The following is a 24,480-nucleotide window of genomic DNA, read 5'->3' as shown; positions in this document are numbered from 1 at the left end:
GTGGTTGGGGTGCGACACATGACTATTCCATGCATGTCTGGACCAGGGCCAGCATAGCTCAGTTACCTGTTCGTGGATGATGTCTGACAACTCCTTCACCATTTCCTTGAAGTTGGCCTTGAGGCCCTCGTGGTATTCAAACTGGTCCTCTTTGATCAGACGTTCATTTATATCAAGTGCCATGCTGCAGGCCTCGACAAAACGCCTGCAATTATTACAAAGGGTAAGACTTTTTAAGGTCTACAATACTGATTCATTAAACCAAGAGAGTCGGTTGGTTTTGAAGAAAGGGAGCACCTGAAAATGTCCTTGAGGTCTTTCACTTTCTTATTACCAGACTGATTGGATTTGCTGTCGTCAAGGAATGCTCTGGCATAGGCCATCGGTCCTGCATTCACCTGCAGCAAGAAATACTTATTATACCACATATTATACCAACAAAAATTCACAACTCCCGCTTTCTTCTGGCACTGAAACACTGATCCTTAAAAGACTGAAAATACACTATATTCCCAAAAGTATTCGCTCACCTGCCTTGACTCATGTATGAACTTCAGTGACATCCCATTCTTAATCCATGGGATTTCATTCTTTGCAGCTATAACAGCTTCAACTCTTCTGGGAAGACTTTCCACAAGATTTAGGAGTGCGTTTATGGGAATTTTTGACCATTCTTCCAGAAGCACATTTGTGAAGCCACACACTGATGTTAGACAAGAAGGCGTGGTTCTCAGTCTCCACTCTAATTCATCCCAAATGTGTTCTATCCGGTTCAGGCCAGTCAAGTTCACCCACACCAAGCTCTCTCATCCATGTCTTTATGGACCTTGCCTTGTGGACTGGGGCACAGTAATGGTGGAACAGGAAGGGGCCATCGCCGAACTGTTCCCACAAAGTTGGGAGCATGGAATTATCCAAAATCTCTTACATACCATACTGTGTGATATATGGTATGGCATGGTGGCATACCAAAAGAGAACAGTTATGGCCTTCGTCATATTAAACCCTATGGCTTAAGAATGGGATGTCAAGGCAGGTGAGCAAATACTTTTGGTAATATAGTGTAGATTTAAGGCTTCTTGAGGGCCCTTCCTCCAGAGAAAAACAGAAACAAAAGCATTTACCTGCACAGACACACAGCCCTGTAGTTTGAGCTGCAGCTGGATCATGTCCACTTCCTGGCTGGAGCAGAGCTTGGTTAACTCCGCCGTCCGCGCCTTCATCTCGTCTATGGCTACGTCCACCGGCTTCAGTTCCACCTGCTTCTCCCCCACCACCTCCACGCGTTTCTTCACATATGGGAATGCGTTGGCAGCTGGAGAGGAGATGAGAATGGCAGAACTGGCTGAGTCTGAGTCAGGGGGTCATCTTTCGGTGATGGATGCACGCACAGTAAAAAAAACTTGACAGCAAAATATCTCTTTTGATGCCACAGTAAACAAGCAGGAAAAAAATTAGCAAAAGCATCTGTTGTTTATCCAGTTGTTTCGCACATACAGTGTTGCTCTTGGCAACAGCTAAACACAACGAGGCCTGGACATATTGGCTTAACAAGAGACAAGAATATTGTTTTAAGATGCTTGTCGGTAGTGTGAGATAAGCCGGAGACGCTTGAATAGGGAGGGTACCTAACAGCTGCCATTCACTACAGTGGCCAGCTGTTTTAATGTTTACTGCCATTTAGGCATTCAGAGCTCTGCACATATGCTGGAGGCATGCAAACTGCCCAAAGCAAATTGATGAAATGTAATAGCACGAATACTTTCTCGCCTGCACGTTTGGTGGAGCCTTTGGGACCCTGCCTGACACCCGGTTCAAAGGGCAACGCAAAGTTACGCCATTGGCATTGTTGAAAGATTTCTTAGACTGTGATTGTTTTTTTTTCCTGGCAAGGCTGTACTTTGATTGGCTCAGCCGATACAGGTTGTGATCGTGGAGCATATCCCTTTAAAAACCAATGAGCCATGTTAATGATCACAAACAAACCTCACTTTTAAGGGAAGTGGAAGATAAGATTATTGAATCTTTCACCAAAACAGTCCAGAGGCCTAGTGTGACTCATTTTAACCATGCACCTGCTGCAGTGGCCACTCTTCTGCCATTAAGACAGCAAAAGCGATGAGGTCACCCCCCTGATAGCACAGATACACGATGCACTTTGGGTCATTAACATATGTCAATATCAGCAATGTGTGTGCTTTGTGTACTTGTGAGCACGGTCCTCCTCTTGCATTGCTCTTCCACTCCTCCGTGCTTCTTGCCAGACAGCGTATACGGCGTCTCAAACACGAAACGGTTGATGTTATGGCACTTTTCAAAGTCAGTTTTCTTCTCCGGCGCCTCCTTCTCCTCAAAGTACGGCTTGACGAATGTCACCTGGACGTAGGCGAACTTGTGGTCCAGGTCTTTGGGGTTTACCTGCAGACAGAGTAGTAAATAATAAAATAAACGGTATGTTATTGCATGCAGGGAGAGCAGTGTCCAAGACACTTTTAATCATACATTCATTCACCCATCTTCTACCGCTTATGCATTTCCGGTTTGTTAGACTCACCAATTCGCAAATGTCTTTGTGATATCTGTGGGAGGAAACCCACACAGGCCCGGGGAGAACATGCTGAAACTATGTACAGAAAGGCTCCAGGCCGGGAACTGAACCTTCTTATTGTGGGGCAACAGCATTAACCACTACGTGCTGCCCCAGTTTATAATCAGCCTTCTTGAAAATGAATCATCAAAATGTATTCGAAATTTTCCTAATATGCCCAAGGAGACGTAATATCTGCATCTTAAAACATTATGCTGACCAGAAGATGCCTCAGAGACCTCCACTAACTCCTGAGAGCGGTGGACGTAACCAATTCTCAGACCCATCAAAACAGGAAACGCAGATTTTAGATATGACATTTTCCCACATTATGCTAGACAAATTATATTTTAAAAATAAGCACAAAACCAGGGTTATGATCAAAAGTTTAATTTCTATTGGAACCTGACAGCCAAAGTCCGCAAATGCACCTCAAGGATAATAAGAACAGAGTTACTGAACCTTGTTCGAGTCCTGAATTATTTTGACGTTTTCAGGCCCAAACTTTTCCCCGTAGAGCGTCAGCAGCCGCTGAGAGATCTCAGACAGGCCTGTGAGTTTTGGCTCTTTGTAGATGTATTCTTTACCGTCCTCCTCCTCAAAGAAGCCCTGAGGAAAATGCACAGCGGTTTTAGACATGATGAGACAAGTGTGCATGATGAGACAAGTGTCTCATCATTAGTGTGGATGTGTGCTGGAGGACATCCAGCGTGGATGTCCTCCAGCACACATCCACACTAATGACACAACTTTGTGAGCTACTCATCACAACTGCAGCTTACCTGTCCATAAAAAGCTACTCTGAAGTAAGTCCCAAGCAGCCTGCGGCCTGATTGTATCACCTCCATTATCTTGTTGTATGCTCTGTGCAGAGTGTCGTACAGTCGGCTCAGTTTCTGGAGAAACAGAACAGGAATCAGATATGGCTGGAAAAACCCAAATAAAAAAAAAAAAAAATTTTGGTGTGATACACAGATATGTGATCCTTATATTTGGAACACGGATTAGCAGATAAACTGCCAGAGGGAGTTACGGCAATCAGTGAATATGATTTCTTCTTGTGGGGGATGTGACAAAAACAAATAATAAATGCAGAGCAGTTTCCAAAAAACATTTAGGGCATTTCTTATCATTTATCTGTTTATTTGACAGGGAAAGTAGCGGGACAGTGGGGGCAGGGAATCGAACCAATGACCTGCTGCTCAGATCACAAAGATTAGACTATTCCAATTGCCTGTATATCTGAACATGTATAACTCATTATTATGAATTACTCTGCAAAAAAAAAAAAGCCCTGGTTACATACGTATGATATCTGTGAATGTAGAGTTGTTGCTGCGGTACCTCGTACTCGTGGCGCTTCTCATAGATGGGGATAATGAGTTTGGCGATGTGCGTGATGAGCTCATAGCGTTCAGCTTTCCACAGCGCCTCCACACAGACCTCAAGGTGCTCGACCAAGACTTCCTGAAAGAGACAGAGTTTTGGATTGGTATGCTCCATATTTTTTTTTATCTGTAAATGTTATATTTTGCTGCATCTTGTCTGTCCTTTGTTTCCCCTTTGATTCACTGTAGTGCAGCACTGACCTTCATTCCTCATGAAGGTCATATCACTCAATAAACATCAACAAACTAGATGCCAAGAAGGGCTGCTGATGGTCACAGACACACATTGAAATAATAAACACATTTAGCTGCAAGACTAAAAGTGCATCAGACTCCTAAAAAGTTCAGAGGGAAAAAATGCTATATTTGTGAATTTTAAGAACCAAAAAACATCTGAGTGAAGTTTTTTCATCTCTCTCTCATGTTGTCTTTGGATAGCCAAATACACAGAGCAAATCAAAAGAGAGGATCATTTCCAACAAAACATGTATTTTGGCAACAGCGCCAACGAGAAGAAAATCAAGCCTGACTGTCTAAATACCAATTCACAATATCACTTCACTTCTAACAATCCACAGATGGTCACACCTCAGTGTAATAGACATCTTGCATTCCTGTGTCTTCCTTCATGGCAGCTTCCTCTTCAATATTCAAGGTGATCTTCTTAAAAGCTGCAAGGCCACTGAAGAAGAGCTCTGATGAAACAAACAACAATGACAGGTTCAAAAAGTGCCTCACATGCCTCAACCAAGTACTGCATTTCATCAGGGTGTAAAGTTGCAGCAGATGTTTTGTCTGAGGAAGTGGCTGTAAAAACAATAAAAAAATCACACGCAATCATATGCAAATATGTACCAGAAACGATGAACTCCTTTTTTGTATAATGTTTTGTGAAAACAAGTGTCAGAGAAAGAAAGTTCAAATATTAGCCACTGTAAACCACCACGCTTTTTGGTTCATAACATCCAATAATAAATTACACAATGAAAGCACAACCACTGTATAAACGCTGGTCCCTGTGGTCTTAATGCAAAACAATTATTATGGGGTTTTTTTTTTTTTTTCTGTTAAGTGTGAAGTCGCTAACTGCTGCACCCGAAAACTCTTTATTCACCAACATGCCTCAGAGATAAACACGGTGTCACATTTGCGTAGGGGAATATTTATCATCAGGTTTTGCATTGGATACAAATGATCATGAGAGAGAAACAGAACAGAGCGCAGTTTGGGCCGTTGTTTCTGCTGGATGTCATGGCAGTCGTCTATTAATAATTAGTCTGAAGAGTGTTTGCATGCTGTTTCCAACAACAGTTGGTGTACAGACTGGAATGCTTTATATTATGAGTGCAGGGAGATCTTCGTTCTCCAGTGTAAGAATACTCTTAAGTAGTGTGACTCCTTCCTTCTAAAAGTTGTATGAATGTGGGTGTCTGCCATTATATGCTGACAAACTCAGCGAGGCACCAAGATTAACTCCTTATGCAAATATTGTTCTTGAGTTCTTTGTCAGTGAGGTATAACATTAGCTCAGCCAACAGTGCATGCACTGCTGCAGTGTGTAGGCCTAAAATGGTGTGTTTTGAGTTGATGAGTTGCGGGCCTTACTTTTTCTGTGCAGGTATTCTGCAACAAGTGCAGCCACATGAACGTAACACATGGCAGCCTGTGGAGACGACAACAACAACAACAACAAAGGCATGTTTAGTGAAAACTCTGGACAGCATATATTGCAAAAAAGAGATGTAACACAGCTTAGAGAGAAAGATGAACCTGCGGTATGGACAAGAAATAATGCTTCACCACTGAAACTTACACAGCATTACTTTGGTTGATTTGGTGGAGAGAAAGCTTGTGAAAGCGCTGACATGTAAACATATTATTCTCTGAGCCATAGCTACATACCAGCCACACCCTCAATTGAACAGGAAGTTTAACACCTGTACAAAATATGCACTATTATTACTTGTTTACCTTATCTAATATAGCCATGTACTGTGTCATGCTTACAAATGCCACCTGAATCAAAGTAACATGCGCCAAACAAACCAGGGTTGATTTGCTGTTGTCTTGTGTCAACTTGTTTTTTCTTGCGTGTGAACACTTTCTAATTTATAATAAATGAGCTTGTACTCAGTCGGTCAGCTGGACCACACGGTCTCCAGCTTTGCATCAAACTCAATCTCCCAGACAATACTGATAAAGGCATTCTTCCTTATACCGCAACCACAACCCCCAGAAAAGTAAAGCAGCAGTTGAGTGTGTCCAAATTATTTTCTGGTACTAAAATGGAATCAAAGCATCATGAAATGAAATGACTGCTCTGTTTAATGACTGGTATTATAAAGACATCCACCTACAGGTTCTTTATCACGCTCTCTTGGGGTTTTGTTACATGATGAGCCTCCATAACAAGGAATGATATAGTGTGAGTCATGTTTCATGGAAACCTTGTGTGTTTTTCATTAATTCCAGCCCTCTTGCATGGGAAGCATCCTTCTAATACGCCACCATTAACACATGTCTTTATTTCTAACACCAAAGCAATAAAATCAGAACACGAAGAGAGAGAGAGAGAAAAAAAAGGGAGGCCACAGAAAATATGGAAAGATGTCTAAGGGCAATAAAGAGATTCTGCAAATCTGACTGCCCTGTGTCTGAGAAAAAAAATATCTCAACAAAGGTAAATAAAACATACAGACAGACAATGTAACAGTGATCACTTCAGGTTGAGCTCTCTGTTGATACCTCAGAGAGATCGTTGTTTTTGAGGTGCGCTCGGGCCATGCTGTCCAGCCAAGTCCGCCTCAGTTCGGGGGTGCTAGCATAGGACCGGGCCAGACTGTACTGGAGGTCCAGCAGCATCTCTGGGTCTTTCTCATGCTCTCTCATCTGGGCCGTGGCCATCAGCACTGTGCGGATCCGCTTGGTGAGACCCTTCACTTCCGAAGGAAATGCCGTAGACTGGATCAGACGAGCAAATAAAGACAGCCTTGTGAATTGAGGAATATATTGAAAAACCAAACAAAGGCCCTATTCTTTAGATGCGGCTTCTGCAATCCAGCATGTGGTTGTTGGACTAAAACAATCCGTCAACTGTCATTCTGTTTATTTAAATTCTATCAGTGCAATAGGAGTGAATTCTTCAATCATCTTCAAACACTGTGCTCTTATTTTAAAATAACACAACAAGAGAATCAAAACCATGAGCAGAACCCATATGTCTGCGGTTTGAGGAAAAATAACTTCCCAGCATGCACAGGGGCAACAGATTTGTGTGCTCAAGTATCATTTTATACCTTATTGGGGGTGTTATGTGTGTTCCAGAATGACTAGTCAAACAACTAGATAAAATCTATGAACTTGTGGCTTGCTGTGCGGTCAGCTGTAGCGTCTTAAAACCAGATATTCTATCTAATGACCATCAGGGACAACTGCACTGATTGTAAATCAGATTGTGTTGGGAATGTCTTTGGGAAAATGGCCTTACTTCTCACCTGAGTAGAATTCAGTAAACATTTTCTTAATGATTTTATGGTCTTGTTCTCTGGCTCCAAGTCTTCTACTATACACCACGATACTCATTTTTAAATGAATACCATGGCATTTGACATTTTTTGCTGTGTCATAGTTGTCTAATTTCTTCTTGATAAATCAAATTATTTGTCAGTTAGCAAGGATTTTTACTGCTTTTCAGAAATCTTCCTTTACTCCATCATAGTTTACATAGTAGTTTACATGAGTCTGTTTAAAAGGCCAAACAGCAGGAATACAAAAAAAAAAAAAAAGCGCAGATTTAATTTCACTTTTGGAGCAGAGTGACCAAGACATGGGATCAAGCTGCTGAAGACGATTTAGTCTTTATTTGAATTAAACTTGGCAAACAATAGCAGAACAATAGCTGACAGTTGCATTAGTTTTAATGTGTACTGTTATTGTTGCTGCAGAAACAAAGTCCTGTGTTTTCTCACACAAGTATTGACTAATCCTAATCCTGACTACTGACTTGAGCTGCAAGAGTGTGCCTGTTGATATGTGCATACCTTCATGGCCTTGTCACTGTTTGCAAAGTTGTTAATGATGGAGAGTGACTCCTGGAAGCGCGAGCTGCCAGTCAGTGCTACATCGGAGATCAGCTGGCTCACTGCAATAATGATCTGGAGTGAAAGGATGAAACAGTGCAGGGTTGGATGATGGTCCAGTGAGAGCCACTGGAAACCTGGACATCTTTCTGTTACTGTTTGCATGAGAGTTGGAAACTTTAAAACACAGCGGGCCATCTGTATTTAACCTGTTTAAACATTTGGTTTTCATTCTTCCCATCTGTTATGAAAGCAAAAAAATCCATGTGGATAAAAGGCTAAAGGTCAAAAGTGAGCATTAGGGTGAGTAAGTGCTGACATCCTTCTGGTTATAGAAAAGGAAGTGTGTTGACAGTACGGCTTCCCATTCTCCTTGTGCCTTCCTTCACGGACTAACACTTTACCTGCAGGTGTGTGCGCAGGAATGTCTTCCTCTTGGTGTAGTCGTAGTTGTTTCTCATCAGCAGGTAGAGCAGTGCGGCCGCCTCAGCCCTCAGGGAGCCCAGCTTGGAGACGCAGCACTTGAGCACCTCACAGCACAGGGCCTCACACAGCGTCACGCGGCCCTTAAACAGCACAGACGGGAACTGGTGGGGCGACATGTTGCGGTGTTATTTATATTGTTGGGTGGGGGTCAGAAGGGAAGTGGCAGTGGCTGCGTGAATCCTAACAGATGCAGTTTTGTTATTTGTCTATTTATCTTTTACTGCACTTAGGTCCAAATACACTTTGTATAAATGCAAATCTACACTTGGACAAAGTTTGATTTTCCAATTTGAATCTTAATTGAAGATGTCATTTTTCTGAGTTTCTTTTTTTTTTTTTTTCCATTTTTGTAAGATATTAAATCAAGACAGGCAAAATGTGGTAAAGACTTCCTCACATAAGGGGTGAGGAACAGTGGGAACAAATAACTGCACAATTTTTTATTTTTTTTTCCCAGTGTATGCAGCACTACAACGTTCAAAGAAATACTGAGATACTATTGCAAAAATGACGGGGGTGTAGAATGATTAGCACTGTTCCCTGGCACAATAAAAAAGATTCTGGGTTGGCCAGCTATGCCTGGGGGGTCTCTCACAGCACGAAATATCTTAGAACATTGCGGAACACGCTGATGCTTTCAGAAGATACTACTGTAGAAGTGAGTGATTCCATTACTCTGGAAATCTTCTTAGAGCGCGCTTGTACTGTAAAATGTAATTGAGCTGTATTAAGGGGACATGTGAATATGGCAACAGGGAAGCAATAAAACAGGACACAAGTCGTATTTATCGTATGCCTCTTCTAGTTTTCTGCGAGACACACAGGCCGGACAAGTGGATGCATGTAACTGTTTACATGTTTTTCCCAGGGTGAAGAAGGATAATCAAAGAAAAAAAATCTGCGTTCAAGTGCGTGAAAGAGAATCCAGTGTGATATCAAACCTTGTTGATGAAGGCCCTGAGCGCGGCGAACACATGCCTGAGGGCCGCTTCCGATTGTCCGACTTTTAGGAAGTTAAGATAAACGTCAAACACCTTCTTCATCAGGGGGTTGTGACCTTCACTGTCAAGTAGCTGGGTCTGACACACACACAAACACTTGTTTTATCACTTTAGAGGACTTGCATTATTTGTATACAATACACATCTAAGTCCATACACACAAACATCTATATATGTAGATTTACATTTATTAACACTGAATACACGCTACAGGAAATATCCACATATCTATTGGTCACATTGGTTGCATTTTAGACAAAGTGTATTATTTATATTGTGTATCCCTCCGTGCATGAGAGTGTGTGCTGACCTTGAAGTACTGTGTGAAAAGCGACAGGACATCCAAGACACTCAGGCAGACCTCAGTGGATATGTTTCCCTCCAGCAGAGCCTGATGGTGGATTTCTGCTTCCGATGGCCCAGTGCCTACAATAACGACATACAGCACACATGTGCACACATTAAGGTGTTGTGTTTAAACACCCACAGTGTTCTAATTGACATCTGGCCAGCTTAGTTTCTTTGTGTGATGGATTTAGTTGTTCATGAATGACTCACTAGCCATGCATGTCTCTAATAATATTTCCATAGACATCTCACGAAGGTAAAAGTCTGACTTTGCTTTATTGACTTATGTGGCCACATCCTCACTTCAACATTTCAACCCCAGCTGTTTGAAGACATCTTTTTTACAGGTTTGCTTAATTGGGTTCTGCCTAAAGACGTTTGGAAACTGTTGATCAGCTGAGCTCAGCAATCTTCCATTGCACCATATCCCAAAGTTCCTCGACTGGATTGAGATCTGGTGACTGTGGAGGCCATTTGAGCACAGTGACCTCGCTCAGAAAATGGTATACTGTGGTCATAAAGGAAGGAACAATACTGGGCTGGAGTGTTAAAATCATATTAGACTGGTACGAATGGGCCAAGAAACTACACCTCACCAGGGCAGGGTGAATTCTGTTATCCAAATGTCGCAGTGGAAATCAAGACTCAGCAGACCAGGAAATGTCTTTATCCATCTATTTTCCAATTTTAATGCACCCATTTGAATTGCAGTTTCCCTTTCCTCTTTAAGCTCAGTTTCCTGAAAATTTTCTTCAAGGTTTGACCTGTGTTCATTTGGAGATAATCTTCTGCAAACCATCAGCTTCTCCATCAGCTCAGACCAGTATGGTCATTCTCCTTTTACCTCCGGCAAAAACGAAGCATTTTCTCACAGAAAACTCACACTCAAATGGATACTTTTTCTTGTTCGAACCATTGTTTTAAGAGATGGTTGTGTGTGAAAATCCTATTAGATCAGCAGTTTTGGAAATACATTCAGAGCATAGTCTGCGTAGAATAGTCTGTCTGGCACACATTCTTATCCCTTCTTGTTCAAAGTGTTAACATCAGCAAATCATCTTAATCATGTCCACATGTCTAAAAATGTTGAGTTCCTGCCATATGATTGCCTGATAAGACATTTGGACTTACAAGCAGTTGAACTTGTGAACCGAATAAAGTATATGATAAATTAACTTTCTAAGAAATGGCGTACTTGATTCTATTACTGTGATGTATATGGTTTTCAGAACAATTATTGTTAGGGGAAATCTCAAAGTAAGAAGACTCTGTGTTCAGTTCCTGAGTCTGGGGCCTTCATGTGTAGTACTCATATATTCTCCCTGTGCCTGTGTGTGTTCCCCCTGGGTACTTAGGCTTCTCCCCACAGTTCAAAAACATAAATGTTCTCCTAATTGGTCTCTCTAAATTGCTCGTAGGCGTAAGCCTAAATGGTTGTTTGTCCTGTCTAGGGTGGATCCCGTCCTCGCCCTATTTCAGCTGAGATTGGCTCCTATCCATTTGATGACCCTGTGTGGATAAGCTGCTCAGTAAATGACAGGATTTGTTGTTAGTGTTGTTGTTCAGTGATTTGCTATTCCCAGATTCTGTTCCAAGAGCTGTTCAGTTTCTGAACCAGCTAGAGACACTATAGATCATGTGTATGAATCGCCTACTTGTCAAATTAATAATTTGCACTTTAACTTGTGCATTTCTTTGTGTGCTTACCTATATTGAGAGTGAATGAGGCCTCCATGGTGCTGAACTGGTGTATCTTAGTTTGCATGAGGCTGGATCGGTTGCAGCGCATGGCCGGCATAGTCTGAGACTTTCTGTCCGAGGAGAATAGCTTCGGCACACAAACCTCCTGATTCCTACATAAGTAATACATCCAAAGAGGGAGAGAAAGACAGCGAGCGAGCGAAAGAGGGAGAGAGCAGTGCATTAATGTGTTGGATGGAGGATGTTTTCTCTATTGCGTTAGGATTAGAGTATACTTTGAATATAATCTGTAGAAATAATTAAGGGATTATATTTGTATATTGTTTATATATTATATATTTTTATTGACATGCAATCTACCCAGACAACTTGTAGTTGCACTTCACCTGTTCTACTAAAATTAGCTGAGTGTCAGATTTCAGGCAGATGAGACAGTACAACAGGTAACACCACAGTGCTCACCTGCCAATGTTCCTCTTCCCTTTGTAACGAAACTGAACAAGACAGGTCCTGCAGGAAATTAACAAAAACAAACAAACAAAACAAAACAAAAAAAAAAGCCACACATTAGCTGCAGCAAGGAACACATGCAATGAAAGCTTTTATTGTTTTGTTAAGAGTGTTGTTTGCTGAAGTTTCCTCAGGGCCAATGAGCCCCGCAGACAGAGTTAGAACAGTGTTACAGAAGTGTGTTGAATAATTGATGTGTATGCTTGCAGATGCAGTTACGCATTATAATTGGAATCTCACTTTTTAAACAGCTTGCAATCAAAAACGCAAAACAAACAAATCAAATGCAACATAACTACTGGCATTTAAGAAGATTAATACATAATCCTAAAACTAAATTACAACAGGCCATTGTGACAACTCACTCTAGCAAACTGAGGAAATTCATGATGTCCTGAGGGCCGACTTTATTCCAGTAGGCCATGAGAGTGTCTGTGGACAGAAAGAAAGCAAAATCTTACAAAGATCTGTGTTGTTTTTGTCTCTTGTTAACAGACATGAATGTCTGAATAAATAGTTCCTGTTGATTTTAGGGGAGAAGTGGAACTAAATCATCTGCATGTCCTTGATGGTGGAAGCATAGCCTATTGTTTGCTCAGTAAAACCAAGCCAAGTTCTGCAAAGGCTCCATACCAAAATAGCAGGAGGAGGTTATATCACATCCTGTGTGTAATTGTGTAGCATGGCTATACAGCTTCACTGACCTTCTGACAAGGTCTTAATGATGTGGAGGAAGGAGAAAAGGAGGCCCTTGATCTCATACTGTCCCAGTCTGCCAATGGGGGGCATGGGGCTGCTGCTCATGGTGGAGCCACGTCTCTGCAGCTGAAGGAAAGTTCAACACAAACAAAAGCACACTCTCGCTGATCAGATGGTATTGTGTGGATGAAAGAGTGATACGCACAGATAGAGAGGAGGAAAATTTGTCTTAGGTATTCAGCATCATCTGTTTTACAGTCAAACACCTCACTTTGAAATAAAGGCGGGACAGCAGGAAAAGGATGCAGAACAATTACATTTATCTGGACAACATGCCAATCTGACAGTGAACTGTAGCTCTAGATTGCATGGATTTACTCTATATTATTAAATAACTATCTCTCTGTTGTTTTATCGCTTTGTTTTTTTTTTTATTACCACATTAAACATCAAAGAGAATAAACATCAGCAGGAGTCTGGTTTTATAATGGAAATTTGGGAGTTGGTAATAAATTATCGTCTCTCAGTGCTTTCCTCTGATACCCAAATTGAAAACATGGCTTTGAATATAGTTTCACTTCCAAATGGGGAACAGTAATTTTCTGAAACAGCTAAGTTGCTAAGATTGTTGGTCAGCATCACAAAGCGTTAACCAGGAATTCTTCCGGCACTTATATTTCAGAAACAAACACACATTGCCACATCTCTGTACAGACAGAATACAAACAGAATAAAATAAAATATAATTATAATATAATATAAAATAAAAAATAAATGAATAAATAAATAAAATTAATAAAAGGACATCTGCAGGCTGAAGTTTAGATTAGATCAGATTATAAAATCTAGTGTGCTAGGAGGTTACCTAGATCTGCATGAAGAAACATCAGTTTATTCAGCTGTTGATTAGAAATCATTGTTTCCCCTTAACTTAACTTAACTAAAGAAATTGCTATGACTTACACAAATAATGAATAACCCTCCTCAGTCTGTTTATATTTAACATCTGGTTGTATGACCTACATAGTGGATGCGTACTCCTGGTGTCCTGAAATCACATGAAACAACAAGAAAAAGGCTGTGTGGTTTCCAATGAAAAGAAGAACCCCACTATAAATACAATTTCTCCTTAAGAAAAGAACATGTGGTGTCATTGAGTGTGACAAGCCGTGATCAAAAGACTTATCATAATAGATTTGTTGCTTGTGTTCAATGAAGACAAATATATTGTAACTGCAAAATAAATTCTACTTCCATTAATGTGCCACAGTTGCAGAGCAGGAACAGTCAACCGCTCACACAGATGGGAAACCATTCAAATATTTTTACACAACATGCAATGGAGACTACAGATTTGGATCAAAATTATGTTTTCACTCGGTTACTTTTACTAAAAAGGTTATTGGCAGAGGTAATATTTTTTTCGCTGCAGCTGAGCTTAGGTCTGCAGCAAAATGGTGGTGGGGAGTGTTTGACACCGGATCTGCAGATGGGGAAGACTCTCACCTCAATGCTGTCTGGTGTCCCTGGGTCCATAAACAGAGAGCCCCTGGAGTCCTCTCTCCTCACAACAAGGCCATTTTGAGCTGCCAGACCTGCAGCCAAGACAGAGCAGAGTAATATTAGCATCCAATCAGAACAGCATAAGTCAGTATTTGCCGATTTAGGGAGTGAATGGATGCTCTCGCAAACATCAATCACTTCAGGTTGGCTGTATTTGTTGGCTGGAAAAGGTTACTGTTAACATGATAGTAGCAGATAAACAGTTTGCGCTTGATGAATGATTAAGGGTCTTGCACAGGGAGATCCTATGTGCCCATGAAACCAGTTGTAATGCGCCTTCTGTGGTTGCAAGGGAGCTCTGAGGAGTCTGAGACAAAACCAGCATCACGTCCACAGGGAGAAGAGGCTATTTAAGTGCATCGTGGGAAGCGTGTGCGTGGTCAGGATAGCTTTGTTTTTGCCTGTTTGTGTGGGTTGTGAATTTCATGGAAAAGTAAATAAACTGAACTTAAGTTAAATATTTAGCAGTGAACCCTTTAAAGTAAAAGCCAGTTGAAAAACTATGCAGGCCTTGCAGGACATAGCCCATCTGTCATTTGAAAGGACTGAGGTATAGGTTTATTTTTCATTTTTCATTTGGTTGTTGTTTTTCTTTCTGTTAAAACTCTCAACTGTACTAAAGTCAAAATGTCTTTATCATGGCATGACCACCAAGTACTTGGTGGTAAATCTAAATTAAACAACTATGTGCATCATCGTCTTCGTGGAACATGTCTGGCATGCAGCTGCTGCTTTCAAACAGAGTGCTATTTAATAGATGTGTTTTGCGTCAGGATTGCTGCGCAGACATGGTGTCAGGGGGCCTCGGCAGCGGAAATAATAGATGATGCATAAACAGGAAGAGGCCAGGAGGCATGTGTTCAGTGCAGCAAACCACAGTGCAGGACTGACCGTGGTCTTTTTCAATAGCTGTGCTGATTCTCCTGCTGTCTGTGGAGCCGGTTGATATGAGGTCGTCTCTGGAGCCCTGGACAACCACGACCACGAGATGGAAGAAGTGAAAAGACTGAACAATCAGGCTCAGGTTCAGCAACCTAAACCCCAGGAATGCTCAGGAGGCGCTGATAACACAGTTATGCCTACAGTTACAACTGTTAGAAATTTGCATTTAATCACTACACACACGCATCTATCTTTTCCAGATGCTGAGTCCAAAAACATGCAACTATGGAACCTCCCAACAAACTTGCAATTTTGCCATTTGTTCCTGTTAAAATTTGATTTCCTCTTACCCAATGAGGTGGTAAGTAGTAATCTTGCTGACTATCTTTGAAACGGACAGCAGTCTGATTTAGAGAAGTTTAACCTGGAGTAGGCAGTCCAGGGTTGGGCAAAGGGACTCACGTTGAGGACGAGGCCAGGGCTGGAGGTGCGTGGTTGCGCAGACAGCTGTTTCAGGTTCTGGTACAGCAGCTCAAACAGGGGCAAGTAGAGCAAGCAGATCCTGGCCTGCTGGTTCTGAAACATGATGAGACATGAATTCATGAAGTTACAAAAGCAGACATTGTGGCTACACATGTAACAAGAGGAGGGTAACAGTCCAGGTCCCCTCCTGGACTAAAAAGCATATCTTTGCTCAGCTGATCAAGATGTTGCCCGCACTCGAAACGCAGGCTTGTTTGCATAACAGACATCAGTTATGGCTGTTAAAATACAGTTTATCATATGTACAGACTGCGACCTGTGACAGACCTTTTAGGCAAACATTCACTATTTATGCCTCCAAACAATGAGGTTCTGATTGTATATTTGCTTAACAAAGATCTTTGGGTTATCTTTTAATTTTACTAAGAAATGTGCAGTCAAGCATGGCAGGTGCTCTGTGAATTCAGGGTGGTTGACCCAACCTTAAATTGATAATAGAAAACATGATCAAAATGTTGTTAATGTGTATAATTATGGGAAAAGTACTTCCTGTTCTTCTCTCCCTTTCTCTTTTGATGATGTTTGCTATCTCTGGTTCCTCCCATTAACACCGCCATTCCTCACCTTAAAGGTAGTGTAACGGTCATCCATGGCATGTTTGATGAGAAGATTCTTGAGTACGCTCACAGACAGCTGCCTCACTTCGGTCCCTTGCTGCAAGGCCTCAGCCAGCTCTCTCAGAAGCAAGCCAACCAGAAAATGGTTGCGGCAATACTCCTCAGTCAGGCTGAACTCCAGACTTTGTTCTGTGGTTGTGCCAGAAAATGTTACGGTAAATTAGTTAGAACCTAGGGTAGACTAGGGAGCCAGAATGCAGCATTTAGTTGAGAATGAGACTGCCACATGAACAAAGAGGCATTTCCTCATACTTAAATAAGAGTGCTTCACATCTTGTTATGTTAGAGCTTGTTGTACATACTGTTAAAAAGCTATCAGCATCTGCTTTTTAGCAAAGGTGGACAAAGTACACAACTCCATTATGTGAGTCAACTGTAGGTGAAATATTACCCTCCATTACAAATGAAAGATATCAAATTTTTATTGAATTAAAGTGGTGGACTGTGCTTGAAAAAAAATGCTTAAAGGTCCCATGCAGCATAAAAGTAAATGTGCATGTGGTCTTTGACTAGAAAGCAGGACTGCGTTCTACATTCATATGTGAAAGTATCAAAGGTCTGAGTCCACGGAGAAATGCACACAGCCTGCATTCAGAAACCAAGCCTTGACACGAGCTTGTAAAATTTATGTGACTTATTATTTATGTGTTGTGATGTCACAACAATTAGTCACCACCCAGGCCCACCAGAAGTCACCATCACAGACCTGTTGATACAAGTTCTATGAAAAGTAGCCTGAGAGAAGCATAATAAAATTACACTGAGATGGATTTTAGTTCCTAAAACCAAAAATATTTTACAGCTCCTCTGGATTTCAAAAGCCTAAAATATGACACCTACATTTTTATATCAACATATTGCTGTACTGTTCCACATTTACAGAGCTTAATAATACTAAAACAACCTAATGAAATTATTAGATTTATTTGTGGAATAACTGCACATTTGTAATATCTGTAATTTAGTAAATATTTCCTTTTCAAGCTAAAAAAGGCCAACACTTGGACAAAAAGTCTCCTGCCCTTTTGTCACCCAACCAATGACTCTCAGCAAGCTGCTCAAACATGCAGTAGCATGACTAAATGTATTTTTATTTATGAGTTGGCTGCTGTTTTTCTCCTGTGTATGTAGCCTATGGTATTTTCAAAAAAGAAAAATGTGTGTAGACCAAAGGCTTTGCTCTGTTTAAAAGAGACACAGTGGAACCATCCGCACCATAATTGTCTTTTAAGTCTAGTGGAATAAAAGCCAAGTCAAGTTTAAGAAAAGCAAATACTGTTTGGGAAAAGTCATGTACTTTGTTCACTGTTCACCCTCTAATAACCGAGGATTTAGATGTCATTCAAAGTTGAACAATATGCAGCAGAACAGCAAGAAGACCACGCAACAAATTCATTGACCACAGACATGACCGTTTCCACAGCACAGAAGAAGAGAGGAATCCAGATCATTCATTACACATCGCCGACATGAGGAAATGCATAATGTAAGGTGGAAAGTGTTGTTTTGTATATTCAGAGAAGATCAATAAATCAGCAAGAGGAAGATTTATGGAAAATAAGACGTATCGATACAATTCCAAAATAACTGCTTTTGTCAGTAGTAAAACAGGAAATGCAGTCTCGGAAACTGAGGAGTCATCTACATTTATCTTCTTCAATGACAGTCAGAGAGATAAAGAGAGAGAGAGAAAGAGCTTGGTGAGAGATTTTTCTGTTTAGTGTTTACAAATATGAATTTGATTATGCATTAAGATAGGAGGGTCAGTAAATGGCCAAACTCCTGTGCCCAAGACACAGGCTCAGGCACATGAGAGCATTAGCCTAGCATTAGCAGTGTGCTGAGGGAGCGAGCAGTAGTGCATGGGATGGGTGGGGTCGTGAGGGGAGGGGGTATAGCAGACTCAGGAGAAGTTTTGCGCGGGGTGTTTTCGTACGGCGACAGCAAACAAAGGAGGCGATAATGGAGGGGTGAGCATCACCTACCTACAGGGCCAAAAAGCTCCGTCGCATACGGAATAAAATCTGACCACAAGCAACACACACACATAAACACACAAAAAAAAAAAAAAAAAAAAACAGAGAGGGGGGGGGGGGGCAGGTAAAAATAAAATAATTGGGAGTAAAAATGTACACATGCAGCATTACAGCACACACGTTTGCTTTCCACTTGTGGTTGTGTTAAATAAGTGTAGGATAAATTTGTTAGATGGGTCGGATTAATACCGCCTTCTTAATAACACACCTGTGTGCATGGGCATGAGGTGGATTAAAGGGTCAGTGTGGTGGGTGCAGGTCAGGGCAAGGTGAGTGAAGGGCCGGGTGTCATGAGGGCACGAGCTACTGAGTGGTTACGTGTGTGGCACGAAGCATAACGCATTCAATGAAAGAGGGAGCATGAGGGCTTGACTCTCACCTTGAACCCTCTGCAGCTTTGTGCGCCCAAAAGCCATTGGCAGGTTGAGTGGGATGAAGTGCTCGTGGTTGCACACAGTCATCAGGAAATCAAATTTCATTTCGGTCAGCACCTGCGTGAGATAAGCATTTGTGAGTGTCGAAGTCCTACGTGCATGTATACAAATTTCTCCATCATGCCCATGAAAGAAATTAATTGGCAACAACAGGTTTTTGTTAACATGCCCAAATTGTTCACAGTGACTCACGGTACAAAACCCCCAAGGTATCAGTTTCAGCTCATTTTGATAGTCAAATGTATTGCTATCAGAAACAAACAGGGGAATAAGAAGTTTGTTTTTTTTAATCTGTGTCCAGGTTAAATATACACTTTCAAACATGTGAAAAATAATACACAAAAGGACTTTGAATGAAATACAGAGGTAAAAAGGCTAAAATATGGGCCCTTTGAGTCTTGAAAAGTAAGTTTCTTTATGTTAACACACTGCTGTACTGTTCCACATTTACAGGGTGAGATAACACAAAAACAACCTACTGAACCTTTTTTGATTTATTTCTTCAATATGAAATCATAGAATATGTTAAAAATGTGACAGAAATTGCCATAAAAACACAAGTTGCACATTTATACAAAGTATATAAATATCTGGAATTGACTGAACTTGATTTCTTATTTTTTCACTTAAAAAATGTCTATAATTCTGTGACAAAGAAATGGATTACAAATAAAAAGTGCAAAAAGTGCTGTGATGCTTTTGTTGTCCATCGGTTTTGACTTGAAAAGGCAGCTTTGTTGTATTGCCTTTTTGTTTGTTTTTTGTGTGTTTCAGTGCACGTTTCATGTTTCTGTGCAGCAAATGTGTGATATTCTGAGCTCATCTGCTTTAGAGCTCTCTGCGCAAGTAACACATCAACAAATGTTGTATCTGGATAATAAAACTATGAGCTAAAAATGTGTTACAACCCCAACAATAATAATTGAATAGGAAATAGATCACTTAATAGAATTAATTAATGCTTTATTAAAAAAAGGGGGGGGGAAAGGCAAACGTGTTACTCTAACTGTCCATTCCAAGCAGCTCCCTCACAATTTTCTCCTTACAGATTACACCCAGAGTGTCACTGATCATGTCTGCTCATTCTGTGGGATGTTCAGTACCTTGGGATCTTTGAGGCTGAAATGACACATGTAGTGATTAACCAAGCTGAAGACAAAGCCTCTGTTCATGAAGGTCAGGCACCTCTGTCGAGAGAGGAAAGCCCTGGTTAGTCCACGCAAGAGGTGTGATGCCAGATAAAATACATACTGCCGAGATGAACCGTTTTTTTGTTGTTTTTTTTTTGAAAGCAGGCACGTTGGATACAAAAACAGCCTTTATCCGAACTGGGTTACAGACCTTAATGAAAGCAGCCAGGCTCAGGTTGATGCAGCGAGCTTCCTCTGGGATCTCCATGTGGCGGATGGTGATGTGCGGCATCACTGACAACACCAGCGACTGCAGCGCCTGGTGGAAGCTGTCAGGGAAGCGCTGGGCCCGTGGCATCTGAGAAGATGCACGGGTCATACATCATTTATAATTATGTAAGGATAGAGGACTTGAATAAAAAAGTTCTGATGTTAAAGGGTTAGGGTTATATAGGGTTATATGCTATATATATATATATATATATATATATATATATATATATATATTTCTCTGAAAGGGTCTTATTCTAATTCCTCAACAGCAGCAAACATCTCTTTGTTCGCTGAAGGCCTGGCTGGCTCAGATCCAGATAAAATGCAGACTAGAGCATAAGAATGCCAAACATGCACGTGGCTCCATGATCCAAATCACTCCGCTGCCCTGTCTACGGATATGTGTGAGATTTAGTTTAGATACATCCACGGCTTCTTACCAGATATGGTACAACTTGACTTGTGTAATTCACACGTACATACCATGCACATGTGCAACCAAGTTGCCAAACAAAGAGGTGGGTGAAAAACAAAACACATAGTGTGTGATAATCTGACCAGTTTGGATTGTGAGAGGTGAGAAGAAGCAAACCTTGATGCGGTTTCCCTCTTGCAGGTACTGGACCATTGATTTGGCCATGGTTTCAATGAAGAACCAGGAGTACTACAGAGGGGAATAAAAAGGGAATTGGAGTCAGACTACTTTTGGTTTTGTCCAAAGTGCAGCCTTCCTTGGACAGCAACAACACATATAAAGCTCAGAAACAAAAAGTGAACAACAAAGAAAGATATGCTTCTCTCACGGCGATAACAGGAAATACGGGACAAGCAGAAGCATGTTTTCCAATGCCTGGACAGGCTCAAGAAAAGCAGGTGCTCTCCCTGCTTTGAGGCGCCGCCTGCTGTTTGGTGTCCACACTGCAACTCGCTGGGTGAAGGGGGACTAACACACCTTGAGCAGTTTGTTGCTGGTGTTAAAATCTGCAGTTTGCTTGAGGATGGCCGTGATTGCGGTGGCGAGCACCTCGTGAGTGGTCGCCGAGTTTCCTGATGCAGGGTTATTGGTCACAAATACATACTGAGGATGAAAGAAAAGTGAAGGAAAAAAAAAAAAAAAAAACAACACACAAATCAATTTATGCAACTCTTGTTATGTTTTATGGAAGTAAGAAGATGTTTGTGAGCCGATGTTGATGTTTATGTGGTCAGTCACCTTGACAAAAGAGCGCAGGTAGTGTTCCAGTCCTTCCTCATGACATCTGGACACTATGTGTATGATCACCCTGAAAGGAGGAAGTGGTTTGCTGTTAGCCTTCTCTTCAGTTTTAAACGGAACACTGAAGTGATGTTATTTTGTTGCTGCTTTTTAAGCAACTGACCGCAGAGAGTTGACTGCAATCTCATGCGCCTCTTTATTGGCTGCAGTGAGCACCTCAAATAACTGTATCAGCACTGTTGGTAGGAAGTTGATGATGATATGGGTCTCCATGGCATGCAGGCACTGTGGGAAACAGGAAGAGGTAAGAGAGGTAAACAAGTGGCTGAAAAGAGCTTGCCATCTTGTTTAAATACAAACTACTTTGCATCGGTCCTGACACTGAACTTGGTCGCTGCTGGAGAGTGTGGGATTTTTCTGAGGAAAATCAGTTTCATATCATATTCTTGTTTTTGTCTGTAATTAATTTGGTTTTACTGGAAGGTTTGTACCTCATGGCTTATATCAGATTCTGAACACTGCTGGGGGCAGGGTGATGGCCAGGAGGTTAAGAAATAAAAACATAATCAGAATGTGAGTAAAACCAGATAAATCTACAGAGGATTGTTTTTCAAAAATGTTGAATTCATTGCTTTTTATATTAGCAGGATAAGTTCAAACAAAGATGCATAGATTAAATCATACGTGCATAACTATGATTTGTTCATTGTGAATATCTGCCTCCCATCATTAAAAAAAAATTGAGTAGCATAACTACAGTGTCAACTCACATTGATATTAATCATTCGTTTTTGAGCTGCTCTTTTTCGTTTGTTAAGCTTGTAATTTGGCGGTCAGCGGGTTGATTTTTTTTTTGAGGGGTGGCTCTTTCCTGATTGTGTGGCACAGTCGGTCCATCACACAGCACTCACACCGTAACGAATGTCCTGCTTTATGGTCCGTTTTACACTTCACAACAATCAGATTTCTTTTTGCACCAGGTAGAGTCGCTCCCTACCGGTCATACGGTAGAATGCAGTTTTAAGGCTCTTGAGCACTGCCTTGACTTTTCAGCTCTGGTACTGCGACCATTTTAAGATGCAGTCTGAGGTTGTGACAGTGAAACCTGAAATTGGATTTTTAGATTTTTGTCTTGGGTTCATTTCCTACTCTTATATCTGTATTTTGATTGAATTTACTGGTCTTATCTGTATAGCCCATTAAATGAACTAGAGCTGCTCTAAAAACCTTTTTGTCCATGATCAATGTCTGTAAACTGGTCCCTCATCTCGGGGCGCCTTGCAACCCCTCACCTTCAGGTATTTGACGAGTTCGGCTGGGTTGCCTTCTGATGTCGTCCTCATCAGCTGGCAGTGCTGGAAGAACTTGTGTAGATGCAGGTCCTGTTGGTGAAACAGTCCATTGTCAGTCCCATCCACCAATGAATTCACATATATGTGAGTGTGCGCAGGAAAAATGAATTTTACCTGAGCGTATATCGTTGATGCCACATGGGTCCTCACTTTGAAGAGGGTCTTGGCATTTTCCACCCACTTGATATCTGGCTGGGACTGAGGCAAAATACACAAAATAGCTCCAACAATATCCTTTACCACCGCAAAAGTTAAAGTTGTTGGCCAGTTTCAACTGTAAATTTTCCATGGCTGCTGATGTCAGAAGGGGTGTCTCTACCTTCCTTGCGTCTTGACACAAGTATCCAGCAGGCAGGGTGGCAGCTACAGAAAGCTGAAGCTCTAATGACTGCATCCTCCCATCTTTTAGCAAAGGCATCCAGGAGTAGCCCACTATGGAGGATGAAAAATAGACAAACACTCAACAAAACACTAACATGCTTGAATGTCGTCGAGCAACAGTACAATTGGAAACATTGCCTTCTAAAAAAATAAATCATCTGTGACATAAAAAAAACAGTTGGTGTGTTGTCTTGCTGTTGTTTTTTTTGTTGTTGTTGTTGTTTTGTTTGTCGACAGTAAAAAGAGGAGGAAACAGTTTGCCATCAGACTGACCCAGGGATTCAACACCCTCCTTCTTCTTGCTGCTCGCCTTGCTGCTGGACTCACAGCTGATGTGGTAGAAGGTGAAGAGGATGTGGTGTTTCTCATGGACATGGACCGGCAGCTCAATCTTCACCTGCACACACACACAGGATGTATGCTACTTTAAGCTTTTTATAAATAATACGCTCCTGGAATATACAAAGCAAACAATGTGAACGGCTACTGCACGCTCAAATAACATTCACATTTCATGCCTTATCAGTCATCCATAAAAGCCTATAAAGCAGATTATACAACAGATTATACCACAGATAATGTCAAATTAAAGACAAAGATTGCAAAATGAAATGAAACAGAATACATTGCCTCACTATAAGCAGAGAATAACAACTTTACAGTGGGTAAACACAGCTGTCCTCGAAATGCATTCAGGAGAAATATGTAGTTATGCCTTCATTATTTTGCGGAAAATTTAGTCTTATTTTTTCCAGAATTTTCAAGTATCTAGTTATAAACAGACCGGCATCTACATGCCTGTTTAGAACAACAACGACCAGCTCCTGACTTCAAGGTAGGTGCTCAGTTCCAACCTTGGCCACAGAGACTAAGTCAATTTTTATATCCTGCCTATATATTTCACCATCATTCAAATTTTGACCTTCATTTTGGTAGTGCTTCTCTGGATTTCTTGTTTTTTTTTTTTAAGATTTTTGTTTGTTTATTGCTAAATGAATTTGAAACTGAGGCATCTCGTTTTCAGAGTTGTCTTTTTTTTTTTTAATAATTGATGACTATTTTTAATTGATATCAGCCCCGCAGCTTTGCCACTCACTCTTCTCTCATAATACCTTATATCAAAGCAGAATCAAAAATGGCATTAACATTTATCTGTGTAGGGAACTATAGTTGTATTTGTGGCATCATGTTGAAACAAACTTAAAGCATTTCATCCACAAGGAGGCAGCATTGGAGAGAGGATGTATTTTCTCA

At 41.1% G+C, this 24,480-nt stretch overlaps 1 protein-coding gene across 2 annotated transcripts in view; it reads right to left on the bottom strand.

The window, feature by feature from the left end:
- dock11 (dedicator of cytokinesis 11) overlaps positions 1–24,480 on the bottom strand; it is a 55,143-nt gene that overhangs the window by 3,870 nt on the left and 26,793 nt on the right. Inside the window, exons 20-52 of one of the 2 annotated variants that reach the window (XM_029526872.1) lie at positions 23,500–23,623; positions 23,165–23,277; positions 22,960–23,043; positions 22,786–22,875; positions 21,657–21,778; positions 21,491–21,560; positions 21,230–21,355; positions 20,870–20,941; positions 20,216–20,362; positions 19,978–20,061; positions 18,820–18,931; positions 16,352–16,533; positions 15,716–15,820; positions 15,257–15,329; positions 14,306–14,400; positions 12,805–12,925; positions 12,466–12,532; positions 12,053–12,100; positions 11,597–11,742; positions 9,852–9,967; positions 9,482–9,619; positions 8,459–8,641; positions 8,016–8,129; positions 6,721–6,936; positions 5,581–5,638; positions 4,564–4,670; positions 3,932–4,054; positions 3,370–3,483; positions 3,050–3,196; positions 2,208–2,418; positions 1,125–1,315; positions 298–398; positions 67–205 (exon numbers count right to left, since the gene is read on the bottom strand). In XM_029526872.1, coding sequence (XP_029382732.1) covers positions 67–205; positions 298–398; positions 1,125–1,315; positions 2,208–2,418; positions 3,050–3,196; positions 3,370–3,483; positions 3,932–4,054; positions 4,564–4,670; positions 5,581–5,638; positions 6,721–6,936; positions 8,016–8,129; positions 8,459–8,641; positions 9,482–9,619; positions 9,852–9,967; positions 11,597–11,742; positions 12,053–12,100; positions 12,466–12,532; positions 12,805–12,925; positions 14,306–14,400; positions 15,257–15,329; positions 15,716–15,820; positions 16,352–16,533; positions 18,820–18,931; positions 19,978–20,061; positions 20,216–20,362; positions 20,870–20,941; positions 21,230–21,355; positions 21,491–21,560; positions 21,657–21,778; positions 22,786–22,875; positions 22,960–23,043; positions 23,165–23,277; positions 23,500–23,623 — 3,939 coding nt within the window. Of the gene's footprint in view, positions 1–66; positions 206–297; positions 399–1,124; positions 1,316–2,207; positions 2,419–3,049; positions 3,197–3,369; positions 3,484–3,931; positions 4,055–4,563; positions 4,671–5,580; positions 5,639–6,720; positions 6,937–8,015; positions 8,130–8,458; positions 8,642–9,481; positions 9,620–9,851; positions 9,968–11,596; positions 11,743–12,052; positions 12,101–12,465; positions 12,533–12,804; positions 12,926–14,305; positions 14,401–15,253; positions 15,330–15,706; positions 15,821–16,351; positions 16,534–18,819; positions 18,932–19,977; positions 20,062–20,215; positions 20,363–20,869; positions 20,942–21,229; positions 21,356–21,490; positions 21,561–21,656; positions 21,779–22,785; positions 22,876–22,959; positions 23,044–23,164; positions 23,278–23,499; positions 23,624–24,480 lie in introns of both variants that reach the window. The other variant, XM_029526873.1, reaches the window with a different exon arrangement.

The sequence above is a fragment of the Echeneis naucrates genome, chromosome 18, assembly GCF_900963305.1.
Source record: "Echeneis naucrates chromosome 18, fEcheNa1.1, whole genome shotgun sequence".
Lineage (NCBI taxonomy): Eukaryota > Metazoa > Chordata > Actinopteri > Carangiformes > Echeneidae > Echeneis > Echeneis naucrates.
This window is presented reverse-complemented; position numbering and strand designations above follow the sequence as displayed.